The 21,140-nt window shown below is 38.2% G+C and overlaps 1 protein-coding gene across 2 annotated transcripts; it reads right to left on the reverse strand.

The window, feature by feature from the left end:
* Positions 1 to 5,817: 5,817 nt before the first annotated feature.
* Positions 5,818 to 20,393, reverse strand: LOC130425238 (fidgetin). Of its 2 annotated transcripts, XM_056751409.1 has the most exons (3): positions 20,236 to 20,393; positions 19,303 to 19,455; positions 5,819 to 9,958 (listed from the first exon to the last, which is right to left on the reverse strand). In XM_056751409.1, the coding sequence occupies exons 2-3, from the start codon at positions 19,331 to 19,333 to the stop codon at positions 8,787 to 8,789; spliced, it is 1,203 nt and encodes a 400-aa protein (XP_056607387.1). In that variant the 5' UTR covers positions 19,334 to 19,455; positions 20,236 to 20,393; the 3' UTR covers positions 5,819 to 8,786. The 2 variants fall into 2 exon arrangements, with proteins under 2 accessions (XP_056607386.1, XP_056607387.1); XM_056751408.1 differs by lacking the exons at positions 19,303 to 19,455; positions 20,236 to 20,393 and adding an exon at positions 18,840 to 19,291 and having other exon boundaries at positions 5,818 to 9,958.
* Positions 20,394 to 21,140: the final 747 nt, after the last annotated feature.

The following is a 21,140-nucleotide window of genomic DNA, read 5'->3' on the forward strand; positions in this document are numbered from 1 at the left end:
GAGCTCTTTCTGTCTCTCTTTCCCGCACACGCACGCCGCTGACATGCATATTGACCCTTCAGTTGTGTGTGCTTGCTGAATTCAGATGGTATGCTAATTCGCCTGCTATTCTGTCTAGTTAGTGTGGTCACTGCGTAAGCGTCGGACAATGCGGTTATAAAAGGCTTCTCTGATTCTGCACAACTCGAGACGCTCAGCACGTGCAGTAGAGACAAGCTGTGTTTAATATGTTGACGGAGATAAAGAGACTGTCTGTGTAATTATTGCTTCATTAGAAGATGAGAACCAACAGATTATATCAGTGTCTCACATCTGGAAGTGATAACAAGAGACTTTTGAAGAATTCCTTCATCGTTTACTCATGGTCATGTCAATTCAAACCTCTTACATTGTGTGAACACAAAACCACTGAGACATTTCTCAAAATATCTCCTTTTGTGTTCCAATGAAGAAAGAGTGAATAAATGATGACAACGTTTATATTTTTGAGTGAAGTGTCCCTTAGTGCATTTGATGGATAGGAATGTAACGAAAAGGCCGGGTCAGTACACCAAACTGAATTTTAGAAGGCACAAAATCTGAAATCAATGCCTTCATGACAAGAGGGAGGGTGTACGTGCAGAAATATTTTAAGTTGGAATCAGGGGCCGGACTCACAAAACAACATTAAGGAGAAAATTATTAGGAATGCATTTTTGGAAAAAACTTCTTAAAGTTCTTAATTGTTTCTCGAGATTGATTTACAAAGTAATTTTACTCTCATGAAAAATGGATTTTAAGATGATCTTAAGAAAATATTTGTGAATTTAAGAAAGAACATTTAGATAATCTTATGTTGGATCAGTTTTGAGAATGCGGCCCCAGTATTACTTTACTGTAATAACAAATCAACGAAGACACAGCGTTTTTCTGACTCTAAACTCTTCCCTACGTTTGATGTTGCCGATTTTTTGTTTGTTTCTGATGTTTTGACATTTTTACAAATACAACGATGGAGACATTGTGCATAAATGTTCCATTATCAAGATAGTGTCTGAATCCATGTCAAATGTCTACAATCAGTTTTTAAAGCTATTCAATATTCAAACATCAGAGATAACCAAACCTGATCTCAAACAAATTCTGAGCTATTTTATGAGGTGGCTATTAGAAAAACAATGCTGAAGCCCCTCCCCTAACTCCACCCCTAAACTTAACATCACTGGTGCCAAAGCAAATGGTACAAAACCAAACAAATAAAATTGTACTTATTCATAGGAATCAGCCACGTTGTAAAATAGATGTGAATGTGATTACCAGTAAAGATGCTTCATGTTCCATTATTTTCCGAAATCAAATTTTCAGAAACATTTTATCTGCATACAAATTGTGAAACACTAAATAAAACAAAAAATAAATGGCTTAATGTAACCTATGCGTATAGTAATCTTGGATAAAACTATAAAATCCAGAATTAAATAAAACAACCTGATTTTCGGTCTCTGCCATTTGGAGCCCACTGTTTGTGACCAATTCTTCAACTCTCTGCTCTTCTGCACGAGGCCGTTTGCTTATGACAGCACTATGAGAAACAGAACGCACACAAATATGATTGACTTTGTGAATCCCCGCAGCACACAGACAGATAGATGGATCTGTTTTACAGGCCCATATAAAAGCAATCTGTTTCCCACTGTAAGTATCTGTTGAGTTATGGCCACTGACTCAAGGTCAGTCTGTCAGAATCTTCTCTTCTCAGATGGCATTTACACACGGAGGGAGAGAGAGAGAGAGATTGTGTAGAGAGAGGGAGATAAAAAAGGTGAAGGAAAGCAGGGTTCGTCCGCTGAAGGCTGGCTTTGGAAATGTGTAGCGACAGCGGGCCTTTACCGAAAGAGATTCTTGTGAAATTCTGCTTTTATTAAGCCTTATCTCTTGTGTGCATGTCTAAAGAAAGAGATGAAATGAATGTGTGTGTTATAAAATGATGTCACTATGTTAGATTAAAGCAGTAATGAAGCGCGCTCAGACCATTAGTCGTGTAATGCGTCTCCAGAGAGATAACAGCCGGAGACGCACGAGCGGAATTGTAGAACGAGAGGCCGGTACATTAAAGCAGTTTGTATTTCAGTAGGTTAAAATAACTCTTTACCTCATTCTCAACCAATCAGATGCAAGAGATGAGGAGAGGAAGGTTAAAGTGCAGCGAGTTACAGACACACCGGGAACTTAAAGTCCCAGTGAAATAAAAAATGACATTTCGTACTTTTTCACGAAATATTGCTGGGTTTATAGTAAATAGCGTATAAATGTGGGTCATTTTCTTTTTTAAATTCATGTGCCTTTATAATCTTCAATTAAAATCTCAAAATGCACTTCCGCCCGGAAGTGACGTAAATTAGATGACTATGCCGGAGCAGAGCCTTCGAGAGAGAAAGTCGCGTCAACCCCGTTGACTCCAATGGAACAGTTTTTTCACAGCAATGGCGGTTCATGGAGGCTCTCGATAGTTCCCGGAAGTCGACTAAAAAGACCAACTGAGCTAAACTTCTAACCAATTTAAAGACGAAAGCCATTTAATGAATAGAAAATGAAAGAAATAAAGCATTCAAAGAAAACTTCCTGGAACTGAAGGCTCCATATATCAAGTGACGCTCCAGCGTTTTGGACTTCCGTTGGCAGAACTCTCTCTCTTAATGGCTCTGGGCCGGATCCGTTAACTCCTCCCCTTCAACTGTCAGTCTGCTGCCAGTTTCATTTCTAAATCAATGCAACAGCTGTTTTACACATCCGATCAATTTGCAGTGAAAAACGTAGCCACGCCCACTCATATTCTCCTTTCAAATTACTTTTCATATACAGAAGTAAAACTATAATAACTTCCGGTTCAAAGGGACTTTAAACATACAAACCAAGAGCATTTCTCCACAATCCCCTCACAAGTGCCAGTGATGCTCGGATTGGATTCAGACAGGTGTGAGTTTGACAAACTACACGCTTCAAAGCTTCAGGGGTAAAAATCACACCTGTCACTGTAGTAGATCAATGGTGTAAACAGACTCTGAAAGCAACAAAAGCGAAGAAAATTGCAGATAAATACAGGATGGATGGCTTTATCTTGAGCTGAAATCAAAATCTAATTGGATATATTTTTAACAGTTAACTCTCAGTTAAAGGAGGGGGTCTCGCTGCGTGCCGAGCCGAGCACTATGATTATTCAAATGAGTACTCTACCTTACATTTTAATGACTTGTGTTAGCCGTAATTAAGGTGTCTATTAAAATGGCGATTCGTGACGACGAATACATTTTCGTTCCGGCTTAACCACAATAGCATGTAGATAATTGTCTGAGATTAGAAGACATCATCGCCGTTAGCAGCCCTCAGAACCCAATGTTCCTGTGACTCCGGCACGTTTAAAAGAAGACCAAATGACCGATTGGAGATCAGTCTAAGATCTCAGTCTGAGCTCTGGGTGCGAGTTCGAAATGCACAGGTCTAATTTATAAATTAAATCAAAAGCTACAAGGAAAAAACATCATTAGATCACTATAGACCACTTTGGAAGACATGACGCCGGTTCAGCACGGGTCCGGAGGAACTTCAGGTTTCAGTTTTTTTAACACAACACAAATGTTAAAAATACAATCAGAAAATGTATAATTGAATCAAAACGTTAAATAAATATCTTTAAGATTTAATTACGTGAGATTTAAATAATACACTTTACAATAAGGTACCGTTTGTTAACAATGAGAAACTATAATAGTTCTTAATTTTAATTTCAGCATTTACTAATACATTAATTAAATCAAACGTTGGCACTGTTAACATTAGTTAATATTTTGTTTATATGGATAATAATCTCTGTCTATTAAGGGGGAAAATGGACGGCACTTTATGAATTCTTACTCTTTTTCTTATTGAAGGTTGCTTTGTTGCCACATGGACAGTTACTATTCTACTTACAATAAGTATTGATGTCGTTGTACTAAATGGTAGCACATATAGCGGATTGCATGTTATGGATTCTTACTAGGTTGCTCTGTTGTTATAACATTGTCAATAACAATGACAATAAATTCATAATGCACCATGAACTAACATGATAAAGTGTATTGACATGAGCTTACATTGACATTGACTCAATTGTTCATTATAAGCTAATGTTCGCTAATGCATTTACTAATGACAAATAATAGCACCTTATTGTAAAGTGTTACCAAAAACTGTAAAAAAAGTGAAACAAAAAATGCTAACAGTCCTGTAAGGGTGTCATTGACGGTTGTTATGGTGTTGCTATGTTGTTTACAGGCCCAGACCAAAGTCACCAAGATTATTTGAATCATTATGATTATTTTCAAAAAAACAAATTAGCTTGTAAACGTTCCTTTTTATTCAGTCATGCATCTGTGTAAAAATTCTCTAGCATGAAAAGACTTTTCAAGCTAGTTTTTTACAGAAAGAAAGACTATTCCAAATATGTTCCTCTAAATGTCATACTGTAAATAAAACCCATTCATTCATGTTAATCAAGAAAGACAAAAAAAAGAAAGAAAGAAAAAAATGTAAAACAAGTTGGCTAGCTGGTAAAGTCACAGAAAGCGTTCCTGTAGCTCGGTGGTAAGAGCGTTGCGTTAACCACGCAAGGTTGTGGGTTCGATCTCAGGGGATTGCAATGTAAGCAATGTAAGTCACTTTGGATAAAAGCGTCTGCCAAATGTAAAATGTAATTGTAAAACAGAAAGCACACAAACTGACACATAATTTGAACTTTATTTCAATACTATGCATTAAAACTCCACCAATCGTCTACATGCATGCATGCACACACATGGACACACGCACACGCAGCTGTTTGTGTTCATTCATCCTGTTGTCAAATCCATCAGAGAGAGAGAGAATTGTGGTTTAATGACTGCGTGCTAAAATAAAAAAAATAGCCACTGCACTTATTACTGGGAACGCAGGCTTTCAAATGGTCAAGTCCTTTTGTTATTTGCATAATTTATTCCTGTTTTTCTTTCTCTTTCCGCCTTTGCACAATTTTCTCCTAATTTGCATAGACTGTCCATTTAAAGGGTCCTTAAACAGAATTACTGCCCCGCACACTTTAATTGTTGCAAAGTAAGAAAATTACACTTAACTTGAAGGGACAAAACAAAGTCAATTTGAGAGAACAATGTGAGGAATGTAAGGTTTAAAGATAAAAATGCACAGTGATATCTTTCTGTAAATATTCATTCGACAAACACTCAAATCACAAAATGCACAAAATGATGTAATTTACTTAATAACGTGAAATGACAACACACAGATTTTTTTTACAAGTTTGAATTTTAAAACTAGCTACTTTTGTGCATGTAAACTGCAATAACTGCAATCAAGTTATTGATGGTCAAGTGTTGTAAGAAATAATGAAAAACACATTGTAGAAAGAATAAAATCCCCAACTGTAATTTTACAATTAAAAATGATGTTAAACAAACAAGATTTTAATTAGTGTGTAAAAAAATTGTTGTTGACTCAAGTTTTTAAGACTTAGTTTCATTGTGTGAATTCTGTTGTGATTTTCTTTGTGTTATTCTTACAGTATTATTTCTAACCTTTGGAAAGAGTCCCTGTAGATTTAGCTCACTTTTATTGACCAATTCTTCACCGAAGTTTAGTTACATAATTCCAAAAATACACAAGTTAGTTTGATATATTTGTGGGGACTTTTCCTATCAACACACACGCACGCGCACATACACAGGCAGAGGTCCACAGAAAACAGTAAGCAAGGCGTTAAGATATGCATATTTTAATTACCAAATTGTTTACATTTCGCAAAAATTTATGAAAACAAACACAACAAAGACAACTGCATATACACTCACTCCATGTCCATTCCATTCATTAAAACTCATAACCTATTCATGATAAACTCATAACACACCTCTAAATGTGTTTCATGTATTTAGATACACTGTAAAAGACATTTCTGTTTTATTTTGTGGACTGAAGAACAGAAGTGATCAGCCACTAAAGGGATGTGAAGTAGTAATGCAGTGTCGTTGGGCACACCGAACACACCACGGGAGGTTTTCTGGCATGTATTTTGGTGTTCGGGTTGTCTCAGTGATAAAAAAAATCTCATCAGAAACTCATCAAAAGATGCCAAGTGCTCCTATTCTAACCTCTGCTGTCTCCAGACAGTCTTTTATGATCCGTTTCTTTGGTCATATGCACTGTCCTGTAACACTCTTTTCTTCAGGGTGCATCTTAGAAAGATCCTTACACGCAGATAGACCTGTGTTGAGAAATCTTTGTGTCTTGTGACAAAAGCTTTTCTTCAAACTCTAATGAGCTGCAATGCTGTCTACATAGGCAGCATCCCAACGGCTATGGACCCTCACGAGTGAATGATGCAAAGAAACTGTTAACAGTCACTTTCACACCACACAAATGACCCACAAGAGACTCGATTAAAGCTCACAGCTGACCGATGTTCTGTTGCCAACTGCTTAATTCTCAAATAAACAAACCAAATCTTGGATGAAACAGGAAATGATTTATTTTCAAAGAAGAATATTTTAGACAAAAAAATCATACTTGACTATATTTTGCAGTAACATTTCTCAACATTTTGTTGACCATATTTGGACATTTTCCACTGAGCTGACTGCTGTGCATTCTGGGATTGCATAATGCGAAATCCATACATACAAAGCAGTCTGAGACCTTCTATTATTGTGTTCATTTATTAATTTGATTTTTTATAAACCAGATTATTATTTCTATCTATTTCTTGGAACAGCATTTATGTTGTGAATGATGCCCTCAAACATCATCTCTGGTTTGGAACAGAGCTGCTGAGGATGACAGTGTTTTGCATAGAATGCTACGGTCCATTGTGTTTTGTGGGTGGAAATAAGTCTCCATTATAGTTTTAATCCCTTACAATCTTTTAACATGACCGATGAAAGTCCCCTTGAAGTTGGTCAAAATCAGAAAAGCTGCAGTCAGGACGAAAAAAAATCCTTTCAGACATCAGCAAGACAAAAAACATGATGGAAGAAAAAATATTTCCTTTTAAAACAAAGAAATGGCACTTCTGGAAACTTAGGGAGCACCTGTGTTTTCATCTAGAAAATGCATGTAGATGCATGCATCCAAATCAGTGGAAAATAAACAAATACACATAGCGAGCACATGATAACACAATACAGTGACGTATCTCTTTGAGAATCATCATCAGCGGGATGGAGGTGTGTTGTGTCCAGTTCAGCAGAGGAAATTCAATTTGGTTCAATTCACAAATCAATTTCAACCCCGTGGATCTTTGCGCAGCCTTTTCAAGGAATTCCTACCATTCGTCTCCTGGAATGAAGTCAATTCACCCTCCTGAACTGAAACAGCATGGAAATAAAATCCACCCGCGTGCGTTCACACAGAGGGAGCGTCTTTTGGCTGAACGTCTCCGTGCGAGTCGGCTCCCACACTGCTGCTTTGGTGATTTACTTTCAGAAACAAGCACGATATCTTTATTCCCTTTGGTGGGATTTCGTAAAAACTTGAAGGAAGTAAACAGACACATCGGTTGCGAGGTCAGCCAAGCATACTTCCAGTGTTTGTGATGAAGTTAACTCAACGCTATTTTTAAAAGCGCCCAAAGCCTTAGGCGAGGATGAACATCCATCCAAAAGGCATGCGCTCTTTCATTCTCACTGAGCAGTTTCACACTTGGCCGTTAAGCAATGTTTTCTTTTTGGTATAAATATCGAATACGTCTAAATTCCATTTTTTATGTGTGTGATATTGTCTCAGCCTGCTTCTTTCTCAAAGACAGTCTGTACGATTTGAGAGACCGCCAAAACTGGTTGCAATATAGATTAAATAAGACCTAAAGTGTCAATAATTGAAAGTTGTGGAGTATAAGAATTGTTATTTCCAAACTTCCAACAATTGATTGTTTCCAAACAGGATTCAAATACTCAACACTACTGGTTGACCAATCCACCATTGTCTGGTTGAATGCCATAATTAATAATTATTAATAATAAATAATTCGTGAAATACAGCATCTACCGGCTCTGGGCTGATCACACTCACAATGAGAGATGCTCAAAGTGTCACAGACTGTACACATGACTGTAAATGAACCAATGAACGTGCATACAAACAAAGTTCAATAAAAAAATGGACTCAACTTGGTTTTGTGGCGTGTGTGGAAACGCTCTGTGCTTCTCTCTCTCACATACAGACAAGCCATTTCTATCAGACACTTTCCTGAGGTTTTATCACTCTCGCCCTCACACACACACAGATTCTATTAATGGCCGAGATCTGTTAATTCTCCTGTGAAAATAGAGGAACTGGATTAACAATTAAGCTCACCACATAAATAACCTCCACAAGGCTACAAACACAAACACAATGAATGTACACCATGGCAATATGATTAACCAACCAAACCGAGTCCAACTACCACACTGGGACGCCTCATCTCCATGGCACCCGAAACACATCCATTATACATAAATATTTCCTTGCTGTACTCTCTCCATCTCTCCAACTCAGATATGTGTGTCCTTCATACACGGATCTGTCTGTTCTGTGTATGTCAGTGTCTCACTGTTAGGCTCAGCTCGGAAGGGCCGTGAACACAATTGTCCTCTTCCAGGTCTTCAGCAACCAGAACAGCCGATCTTGAGCCCCTACGCTATGGCTTTGAGCAAGTCCCGCTCTTTTATCTCCTGTCCACTAGGGGGAGCTCTCACGCACGGTCAGCTCAAGCACCACGGGTAGAGAGCGAGCACGAGCGCTCAGCAGGGTGTGTTCGTGTCGAGGCAGAGGTGTTGGTGAGAGGGAACAGCTGAGGTTGAGGTACCGTTGTTCTGTCCAATCATGGCTACCGTCAGAGACTCCAGGCTTCTGAGAGAGTCTCCGTGATTGGTCGGCTTGAAGGATAAGGATGACGTGACGTCTGCTGATTGGCTAAAGCCAGTCCGCTTGTCTACCGAGTCATCCCCTGAAAGCCTGTAGAGCGGACTGCTTCCAGACCTTGAGTCAGAATTGCCGTTTTCAGGAAAGCTGAATTCCTCAAACACTCCAATCTCCCTCTGGGTTGATGGGTAATATGTCTTCGTATGGCTGGTAGCACTTGGGGCATCACTTTCAGAGGTGTTTGTACCTAGGTTGGTGGTAGGGTATGAGAATCCAACAGCTGGTAAGGGATTAGGAGGAGTGATACCCCGGGGCAGGTACCCTGACGGATGAGGTGGAGGGCTGAAGCCGGTCGGTAGGATGGCCTGCGAAGGGTACCGTGTGTTTGGGTAACTGTACACGGCTAGGCTAGGTGAAGTGTTGGCACTGTACGCTGGCACCAGACTGGCGTGGGAAGGGGTGGGGTGGAAAAGAGAGCCGCCATACGTGCCTAAAGGCTGCAGGTATGGCGTGCTGAAGAGGGCACTGCTGTATTCCTGATTTCCGCTTTGACTGGTACAGCTACTGCTGGAGAAAGGTTCGGATAGGCTACCATTGCCAACAATGGGTGAGTTACACACAGACACATCGGACACACTTAAAGGTGCTTTAGGAAGAAGTTCGGAAACACAGCCCAAAGGGGTGTACACGGTCTCAAGCCAAGGCTCCGCCTCCATCTTTCGGCCATTGAGAAGTGGCGGGCCGTTGTTCGCCACACCCGGACCGTTAACGTTAACAGAAACGGCTGCGTCCGGATATCCCATAAGTCCATTTTCGCAGGGTAGATCCAAGATGGAATATCTCTCGGCGTACCTCTTGAGCAGGTTAGATGCAGTCAGAGCTGAAATGTCATCGTTGGCCCATGAATGGTGGTACGCTGCGGAGGACGAACCTGTTAACCTCGGATCTCGGAGTACTTCGATCTTACGTCCTGGAGAACGGGTGGTGGAGGTGATGTCATAGTGTTGCTCCGCCCACTGCGACTGCTCGGGGCTCCACTGCATCGTCACACCTGCCAGTCAAACGAAAAAAACGATTAGAAAACAAAGTCTTTTGAACATTAAGTAAAGCTCACTGAAGTTCATGAAATATAAACAGCATTGTAAAATGAATGTTGGAAAATGTTCATTTTTATGAGACCCACATGTACTTACTTATCAATATGAAAGAATAAATAATATTATTTATTCTAAAATAATTATATAATGAAAAAATAAAGTGTAATTTTATTTATTTTAATATTTTTTTAATTATTTAATAACTTTAAAGTTTTCAAACAATATTACTTATTAAAGGCTAATACAAAGCATAAAGAATAGTTTAAAACCAAAATTAAGGACAAATAAAAATTTACATTTTAAAATAAAGCACAAGTAAGAAAATAAATAATGAAAGCAAAATTATTTTATAAATATTCAAACAAAACGGCTTTCAAAAACTTCAAGGTCACGGGTTAGAATCCCAGGAAACAAACATGAAATGTTGTGCATAAACGTGATGTAAATGATAAAAATGTTTTGAACATATTCCCAGGGTAAAGATGGAATTAACAGACACAGTATTGACATTCTGCCTGTTTCATGATGTTTAATTTCACAAAATGAGGTAGATAATGAGTGAAGTTTACATTCGGTTGTGTACAGGTCATCTTACATGCGCGGACACACAAACACACACACAAAGCGCAGCTCTGTGATGATATCATTACGGTGTGACGCTGAAACACAGCAGAAGGCTTCATCTCAAGTGAATGAAATAAAAGCTCTTTAATGTAATCAAGGAACCTCATATTACACTCGCTCAGTTTCTCACTCGGTTTCACTGACTCGCACACAACACATAGGAACATAATATTTCAGCATACTGTAATAATGATTGATCAATAACCTAGCTCTCGGCATTAGCAACTGAACCCGACAACAGATGTCACCCCTAAAAATACCGTGTCTCTGTCATTTCTGCTCCGCACACATACACACAACAGCACCCAGATTCTAGGTTATGAAACAAAGAGCTTTTCTTCCGTTTGAATTTTGACATGTGGCTGAACGGAGAGACAGATCAGGGGAGAAAGGAAAAGAAGTGAAAAATAGAGAGATTATTTTAACGTTTAAAAATACACCAAATGTCAGTCCTGTTTTAAGGTGAAGGTAAGGGAACTTGTAATAAACTTGTTTGTCTGACCGTGCCAATAGAGAATAGATTTAGAAAAGCATCACCCATCAGACACATCACAAAGTTTTGTTGAGACACAATAGACGAAATAAAACAAAAGAAAGAGACGTTTGTCCATTTCACAGCAGATGGATATTGATTTCAGGCTGATGGAGCAAAATTTACATGTTCTATCCATCTCAATTAAAAACTGCACCATGACGTTCAATTCTATTAGGCAGAAAATCCTCTCTGATCAATACACACAACTCCAGGTCACTCTGTACACTCTCACAGGGGAAAAGGTTGGATTTTACAGCGAACACACATGTGAATGTTGAAAAAACCAACAGTGATCCTCTGAAACTAACTAACCAACATAAATCAATGATTTTGAAAATCCTTCTTTAAGCTCATTAAAGACATATTTTACACAAAAATAAACATTCCGTCATCATATATTCACGCTCGTGTCATTTATTCAGGGGGACATAATAGAAGATATTTTGAGAAATGTCCCAGTGGTTTTGTGTTCTTACAACGGAAGTTAACGGGGCTAAAATGGTCTCCAAACAAAAAACTATAACAGCATTAAAGAGGATTTATCAAACTGCTCAACAGACGATAAGACAGTGATTTTCCTCTTTTAAAAATTATTTGAAAAATAAGCGCAATACACGACTTGTCTTAACTAGTCAGGTCAAGACCTTAAAATGTTTCAAATGAAGCTTCAATAAGAATACACATCAGGTAAGCCTCAGAGATGCTTTAGACAAATCACCAAACGTAAATGACATAAACGTTCATATTCTTTATATAATTTAGTTCAAGTATAGCTCTACAACACAATGCACTTATGTTATGAATGCTTTTATTTGAGCTGTTCTGTGGTTGGTTTAGTTTTTTCTCACTTGTGATAAGCCAAATAATGGCTGATATTCTGTGTGGACTGAATCTAAAGTCCAAATCGTCGTGTTGTAATGTCCAATATCAGTCGTGGTTTGCTGGAATGCTTTAAAATGCCTTTTGTGTTGAGCTCTACAGAACTATCTTAACAATCCCACTAGCTGTAAAGCTGCTGACCTGCTGCGTGTGTGTGTGTGTGTGTGTGTGTGTCTTTCTGTTGCTCCAAAAAAGCCTCTTCACCACAAATTACACACGTTGGATTTTCCTGCTTTATGGGGACTTTGCACAGATTTCATACTGTATTTATACTGTACCATCTGTATTTTGTATCTTCTCACCCTACCCCTACAAACCACACAAACCTTTTCTAAATTTTGACATTTCCCAATAAACACCATTTAGAGGTTGTTTCTCAAATGGACAAAAAATATCCAACACAATTGTATTACTAAACACTGTATGGTTTAACAGGACACACACACACACAGTGTTCTCGAAAGCAATGTTCAGTACTCTTGAGGAAGACGTTTCATTATCTGGTTTAAGAGGAAGAGCACTTCATCATCCGCTCCTCACCGAGTGTTTATCATCTCTTTAAACAAGGCTTACAATGCGAGTCTGTAAATGTATATGAGCTACTATTTAAAAGCTGAATCGCATCGACAGACAGCGAGGCTGGCATCTCCTGAGTGAAATCTCAGGTTTCTCCAGCAGCAAAATCAATACATCACACAAACTCACACACACGAACGCACACACAGCATCGATAAAGCGATTTTATTGAGTAATTAAACAGCCATTAGTGTCGCCAACAGCAAAATAGTAAAAAGACAGACATAGACAAAACACACACACACACATAATCTAGACTAGAGCAATGACTTCAACAAGTGCCTATTCTGATATACTGTACATATATATTTGAATAAATATTTATAAACCATCCAACTATTTTAAGGACAAAGTCCACCAGGTAAGGCAATTGCAACATTTAAGCTTTATACAGTATGTGTGTTCTCTGGGACTCAAGCCCATGACCTTGGCATTTCTAACACAATATCTAACCAACTGAGCTACAAGAACATGACGTTTCTTTATGTCTGTAAACTGTGAACAGGCCAACAAACAATAGACAGCTTCTCATCAACTAATAACCCAATAAGTGCTGGGGATTCGAGAAGAATGATCAGCTCCTGTAGCATGGTTACACACGACAGGGGTCACATGGAGCAGGTCTTAAGCTCTTTAACTGCATGTAAAGACACCACGTCACTTAACATCTCCAATTGTTTTCCAGGCAGAAAACAATAAAATGAAGGTGAATAAATGATGGCAGAAAGTTCATTATAAAGATACCTAACCTGTTTTCTAGACATCAGCCAAATGCCAGCCAAAAGATTGAGATCATATTAACTATCTATTAATAAAGCAGAAAATGCATTTGATTCAAAACCGCACTCTTACTGGACACAAAGGGCATGATTTTCACTCTGTGTGTGTGTGTGTGTGTGTGTGTGTGAACAGTTCTCCTGTTGTGTCGGCAGTTTGACCATTGTGAGAGTGGCAGGGTGGAAGCCCTCTAATTCTTCTTTAATGTGAATGGGCCATTCAATCTCAACGTCCTCTCTTCAAAAACCCTGACTTTCAGTCCTGCCTGCTGAGTGCTGCTAGAGAGAAAGAGAGAGACCGTGAGAGAGAGACCGAGAGAGAGAGAGAGACTAACAGCACATAATCTCAGCAGCTAAGGGTCTCTGAAAGTCAAAGCTCAGAGATGAAAACAAAAGTATTGTACGTATTTTTTTTACCAAAAAGTAGCCTACTCAATTGTTAAAGTAAATGTATTGAAGCAAAAAAAACGTAGAAATGTATGAAATGTAGAAGTTGAAAGTATGAAATGCTTTATGATGTGGTTAATTTTTTTCAAAAGAAAAAAATGTACTCGATTTGAGAAAAATACAAAGATACTGTCAAAGATTTGTCTCACACAAATTCAGGCATAATGTTCTGAATCTCATGACACAAAACACAAAGGTGAAATTCTGAAGATTCTAAACATTCACCATTCATGATCATAAAGGATGCCGGCCGGTATAAAATGTGCGGTGTGTAAAAACAATCTCATGACAAATATTTGTAACTATTTTGTAAGGCGGCTAATTCATAATAATTCACAAAATCTCATATCTAGTGTGAGTTTCTCCCCAGTGATGTTTAGGGATGGTGTCAAGAAAAGAGCTTCTAATTTTGCTTTTTTTATGTGATTATAACACATTGATTTTGTGCGATTCACATTAAACAAATTCATGCGACATCACCTCGTTAAACAGTTGCATTTTTAGGGAGCCAATCTTAACATTTATTTGTTCCTCAGCCTGATCTGGACAAGAAGACAATACTGTATGTGAAGAAAGACTTTGGTTTAAATCTCCCCTCACACCGGTGGAACATCACATTACTTTTTATGTGGAAAATTTTGAAACGTCATTTTACAATTTTGGAGTTTAACAAAGGAAGAACTGTCTGTGTCTTAAAAGAGCTGAACGTTCTCCAAACATTTCCCTTCTGGGTTCCAAAGAAAAACAGCATACAGGCATATTTTTTGTTGAACAAGCCCTTTAATACAAATTAATTTGAGTGATTCAAGCATTTGACTTCCTCAGAAAATAACCTTAAAAATTCAGACCTCATTTTTCCCATCACTTCACTTCTTTGCTCTTTTTCTCCTATGACACTCTCTCTCTCTCTCTTCTGCAGACAGATTATTTAAAACCTCTATAAAAGACATAGCCGGAGCTTAAATCACTTTCATATCTCACTAAACGGGAGACGAACGCTACGCATGTCAATGACCGATTCAATTCCGCACGCCATTTTCCTGCTAATTAACACAGCACCGTCTTCATTTAGAGACACAATGCAGAGCGTTGCGCTGAGGCCGTCTGCTGCTGACATCGCCCTTTAATAGGGCTTTAGCATATTAAACAGCTCAATCGTCCCTCACACACACATACACGCGCGCACACACACACTCACACACAGGAGAGTGCTCTGTGTAATAGCAATAGACATGAGGATGATAACATAAAGAACAGAAAGTATGACAGAAGTATAGATTAAGTTATACACGTTAGTTCTACTTACTTAAATATTTTAAGTTCCTGAAAGATTTTTTTACTTTGGAGTAGAGTGTAATGCTTATTTTTGATTAACTTGAAGTTTTAACTAAAAATAAAATAAAATAATTTGCTACTTGTTCAATTTACTAAATCTAAAGATGTAAATTCAACACAATTGGTTGAAAAGGACTTCCAATACCCAGCATGCTTTAAATATAATTTTGTGTTTTTCTGTAAAGTTAAAGACTTGGTAGTGTTTAATGTTCACTTATCTTAGATATTTAGAAGAGTTTGATATTTTTTTCATTCTTAAGGTTACCATTGTTTAGAAGAGTGATGCATGTGCTTAGGCTGTGGGAGTCAATGTGACACCAGTGTGCAATGTATGTGCAATGTGCGTGCAATGTGCTAATTCCAGTTCTGACAATATTCTCTTCATGATCATTTTGAGTTGAATAAGTAAAGGTGTTTGATTTATGCATATTAAGACTAAGAAATCCATAGAATAAAAAAACTTAGAAAACCAACTTTGGTTAACCTTAAAAATACATTTTTGTGTAATTATTAAGTTCTGTCTGCTTAAGTATTTCATTCATCCTTCTCATGGAATTAAGTCACACTTACTAAGATTTATTAAGAACTTTTATTTACATTTATCAAAATATGAAAGTTCTGCTTACTTAAGGAAAACTCAAAAACTTTGAGGCAACAAATTGCCTTCATTTGCGGAGTATTAGGGTCTTAACCTATGTTTACTGCTTGTTGTTGTGTTAAGAGATAGACTTTCAGTCTTGGTTCAGTACAAGCAATTGACATCGTACATATTCATTCAAAATCACCGCCTGGTAAAATAGTTTTCCAAGAAATCAGGTTGAAATGAATCACTCACTTTGCATAATTTAACAAATTACAGATTTGATTACTGATTTATTAATTATGCACACTACAAATGCTGCCCACCAGTGATAATAAGATGAGTCTTTCTTAGATTTTGTAAAATATCACATGTTATATTTTATTTGAAGATTGCTCGTTTGTCGACTCCCAGCTAATTGAGTACATCACCTCTTTGGTTGGAAAAAAACGTTTTAAATGATTGAAAAACAGTCATAATTTAACAAAATGTGATATGAATCCCTGTGATTGACTGTTTCACATATTCTGACCGGAGACAGCTGGGACAGCCTCCAGCACACCCTCCACCTCCAGTCCTGGCCAAAAGTAATGTCCAGATTGTGGAGCATTTTTATACAATATTTTCTTTAAATGCCCCAACAAGCAAGATTACACTATCAAAAAATAAAGAAAATTAAATAGAGAGGAAAATGGAGAAATCACTAAACCTTAAAGGGATTTACAAGACAAAAATATTTAGCCAAAAGATAAACTATCAGAAAAAATGTGTTTTGATCTAATGTATGTACAAAAATACATAAACAGAATATTATGAACTGCTTTTTGTTTGTCTACGGTTTTTGACTTTGGCAATCATTCTTCTGGCTCTTGATTTAATAAACTGTATTTTTGCCAAACCTCCTTAAATTCTTCTCAAAGCTGAAGATTACACAACACACATAGAAAATATTTAAGACATCTTAATACAAATACGCTTGAAGGTTGGGTCACTTTTGGCCAATACTGCCCAGTACTGGACAGATGATATTTTATGGACCTTGTAATAAAATGTCATAAATTTGCAATGGATTTATAAAGTCTTTGATTAAACGTGCATTTTCTGTACAAGGGGAAAATAAATCTCAACATAAAACAGACTTCCAAGGTAACGCAAATAAATGATGTCTGCAGGCACAGTAACCTAACAAGCAGAAAAAATGAAGAGATTTAAATGCACATAAACATCCTTGTGAGAACATCTTCTATCACTACATATCTTTAGATGTGTGAGAGATGAATGAGAGGGAGAGAGGAATAAAAGAAAAGTGTGATATTAAAGACGTAATGTTTGTTTCATTACAACAGAATGAGACACAAACCAGCATCGAACAATTGACATCTGACCGGTTTACACTGCATTTACACACACTGCACAGAGGCGGCCAGCCGGTTACACAACTGGAAAATTCTGCGATTTCTCGAAAAAAGCTGAAATGAAGGCCCACACCTAACAATCACTGGGGCGAAAGCAGATCAAACAGATACGTACAGACAAGATTGTATAAATTCACTCCCTCATATAGTTATGGATTGCCATGTGTGCGTGCTGGTTGTCATAGCAGCAATCGTTTAATTCTGCTAATTTAATTTAACACAGCCAAAGCAGCATCGAGCCATATTACATTTACACAATTGACAAACTTGTACCTACAGTGACACAGTGTCTACAACAGACGGGACAAATGGATTTTTCTTCATGCGTTTGTTGTGTCGTGTCACGCCATATCCATTGTGGACATCATTTAAAATGATAATGGGTTCTAATGTCTTATGCCGTGTGGTACTGCGCCTGGTGTGGACACTAGCTGTGTCCCAATTTTGACATACTACTATACACTATGCACTTAAACTAGACTCAACCATCAAGTGCATGAATTTAAGAAGAGTAGTATCCCAAATTGAATGCTAAACAGTTAACCGGAAGCGTGTGCATTTTCCCAGGCGAGGGCAAATGACGTCAATCTCACAATTCAATGCATGTCAATAAAAAGCTATTTGTACATACTAGATTTAATGTAAATGTATTCTGTATTTCTCAGCATGACTTCAGTCATCATTAAATTGAAGCGTAATCGCTCTGCACGCGGACTTTGCTCGAGCAGCGTCTGATAGCCCCGCCTCTCTTCTGCTACGTAATCGAAACTGCGACTCTTGAATGCGTGGAGTGACCAGACTTCCACACTTCATATTTCCGGTTGAACGAGTGCATCATCCGGGTACTTCAAGCGCACTTTTTTATTCAGAAATTGTAATTTGATGTAACGGCCACTTAGAGCGGTTAAGGTAGAGGGTAAACTGCGCATGCGCCTGGCGGGATGTACAGAAAGAGTTGTGGAAGTCGAGGAAACCGCTCTGCCGACTTCTGTCCTTTTTCATTTCTTTTGTTTACCGATGTGAGGATGACTTGTGTTTTGTCCCTCAGCCCGCATGTATGCTGACGAGTTGACGAAGTGAGAACTTACTTAACCCGTGGAAAGTAAATCTTTGTTTCTCGTTCATTATTTTCCCCCGGCAACGTTAACTTTTTGTCTCTTGTTGTTGCACAAGGCACCCTTGCGTTGCGTTACAGTGAACACACTATTTTTACTACAAAATGGCGTAGAATAGTGCATAAATCCGACGCATCTACGGTCTAACGGGGCATTCTAGTTCATTCATTTTGATCAGGAGGTGCGATCCCTGGGGTTTGAACCCGTGACCTTAGGCACTGCGAACACAGCACTAAACCGCGCGATTGTTCAATAATAGGCCTAATAGCAACCACAACTAAACTATTTGTTCCGGTATTATAAAGCAGGTAGCCCACACAAATACATTTCTTGGTGTCAATATATGCAAAGTTAGACACAGGAATTCTCTTACTTGACAAATACCTGTCAAACGTCATATTTTTGTCTCTGTGATGTGTGCATGGACTCAATACCCCCACATTCTGTAAGATAAACATCACGCACAATATGATCCACCTGACTGACTGACAAAGAGAGAGAGAGAGAGTTTTCATTTGGCAAAACATCCAAGTTCAAATTATGCAAACCTCACCAACTCCCAAAACCGCGCGCTCACGCCTGATTTCCCGCCAGAATCCCATCAGAGCAGCAGGCGTTTATTACGCGCCCGCGCAGCAGTTGCGCTGACCGCGGCGCGCGCGACATGATTGCGGTCCGTAACCTCCAATCTCAACTCCCTCCCCTGACGCGAGCGGGGAAAACGCTATCATAGCAATGAAAATCAATCCTGCACGACCGACATGAAGGAAACATCCGAGCGAAAAGATTGAAAAAAACGACTTGAATGGGAAAACACACAAATTGAGAAGGGATTCAAAGGTATTGAGGCTAAATTGCAAATAATAATAAAAGCGTCATAATGATAATCATAAGGAATGCATACGCATGGCTGACATCTATAAATAATGAAACCGTAAATAAGTGTATAAAGAAAAGATGACACCGGTTACTGGATATACTGCGTGTTTGAAATGAAACTGAGAAATATCACCTACCATACACACCGCTGATCATATTGCTGGACATCAACACAGTGATGGACGGACGGCTCACACAGAAGTCAATGTAAATGTCTTAAATATCTTTTTAAGTGAGCAGAACTTTTAATCTACATGCAAACAAAGTCTTCAGTCGACAGCAAGTCCAAACTGTGAGGAAAAAGAGAAAGAGAGACATATGTCATGTAGATCACCACACTAACAACACAATGTGTGTTCGCCATTGTTTTCAAAGTATACTAACAGAAAAGTCATTATAGATGTTAAAAAGTAAACAATGCCCTGGTTAGCCATAATGTTTAACTATGGTTTAACTACAGTAGCCTATACAAATTGTAATAAAAATTGTATAGTTAAGTTATTAGTTTGGACAATAATAATGGTTATTTTTCATAAGGGGTCGTATACGTGTCCTTGTGTTCCGTGTTTTATAAAATATCGTTCAGAAATAAAAGTGTATTTTCATTTAACTTTTTCTCACGTAAATATTACGAAATTAATATTACTCATATTTATATTTGTTAGTGTTATATAATACGCCTAAATATGAGGTAAACAGCAATGTACATAAAGCATCTCTGCACTTTATCAATGCTGTGCTAAAAGTCATGATCGTCTATAAGAGAAACGCAATAAAGTAAATCAAAGATTATATCGCGCTGTCACTCTCGTCTTGACACACATCACGATACGGCTCGATATTGTCTCATTATAAAAGTCTAGATCAATAATGAAACTTTCGGTCTCGCGCTCAAACTGATACAATTTCGTGGCGTTTGATGCACCGCCGAACCGATCCTGCGCGCGCTGTGTTTGGATCGGGCCTGCGTCCGAAGGTCCGAGGGCTCTGTCCGTGCGGTCGCATGGCCCCTGTCTCTCTCTCCGGCACAAACGGACATCTGCTGGACACAAACAAAGTGAAAGATTTACCTGTTTGACGGCGGGAGGGCAGCTGTGACGCCGAGAGAGGAGGGATGCGGGTTATTCCGGGTCTGTGATGTTCTGGAACGGGTCCGAGTCGAGGCTGGAGAGACTGACCACCACACAAACACTGACCACATCTACTGCCATGTTGGAATTCCAGAAGCTCACGCCAGCTGCCGAAAAGAAAGCGGAGAAGCTTTATCTCCCACTGCGCATGCGCCCAGCCAGACCAACGGTGTGTCCAGTCTCTCTCTCTCTCTCTCTCTCTCTCCCTCCCTCACTCTGTGTCTAGATTTAAAGATTAAAAAAAATGAATTGTTAAAAGAATACTGTTTCCAAATTGTTATATAAAATAATTATAAAGCAAATATGACCCTGACACAACAATACAGTCATCATGGTATATGTTCGTATAGAGCTCAACTGATTTATGACTTTTGATCTATTTTTGGAAATTTGGAAATATAAAAATGACATCTCATAAAAACTTATATTTTATGAAAATATTTTTAAAAAATACACGACTACTCTCTCCATACGCAAACATAGTATGGCACTATTTTACACACCATAAAAGACAATGGATTTGAACATTAATGTAAAATATAATTTCTCACATTCATGTTTGACAGGAGACAATAAAAGACAATCTAAGCTACGCTAAGTCAATGTGGACAGAGCATCATTAAAACAATTCATGCAAATGAGAAGAGCTGCAAGAGATGGTTAATCTTTTAGTTATGGCATATATATTTGTTCCATGCCTACTTTTGTGATAGAATATTATTTAATTTAAGAATGGTGTATGGTCATTAAATAATTTAATTACCTATACTGCAGTAATGTATCTGAATATCAAAAATCTAGAGGCGTATATAATATGCATGATCACGTATATAAAGTAGCCGCAG

Source organism: Triplophysa dalaica, chromosome 6 (assembly GCF_015846415.1).
Source record: "Triplophysa dalaica isolate WHDGS20190420 chromosome 6, ASM1584641v1, whole genome shotgun sequence".
In the NCBI taxonomy this organism is placed as follows: domain Eukaryota; kingdom Metazoa; phylum Chordata; class Actinopteri; order Cypriniformes; family Nemacheilidae; genus Triplophysa; species Triplophysa dalaica.

What these genes read in the sequence shown, in the direction of transcription:
- LOC130425238 (XM_056751408.1), bottom strand. Translation starts at nt 18,888, where the DNA reads ATGGGATTCTGGCGGGAAATCAGGCGTGAGCGCGCGGTTTTGGGAGTT. An exon ending in GCGCGCGGTTTTGGGAGTTG is followed by an intron (nt 9,959 to 18,839) that starts GTGAGGTTTGCA and finishes TTTGACTGGCAG; the next exon opens with GTGTGACGATGCAGTGGAGC.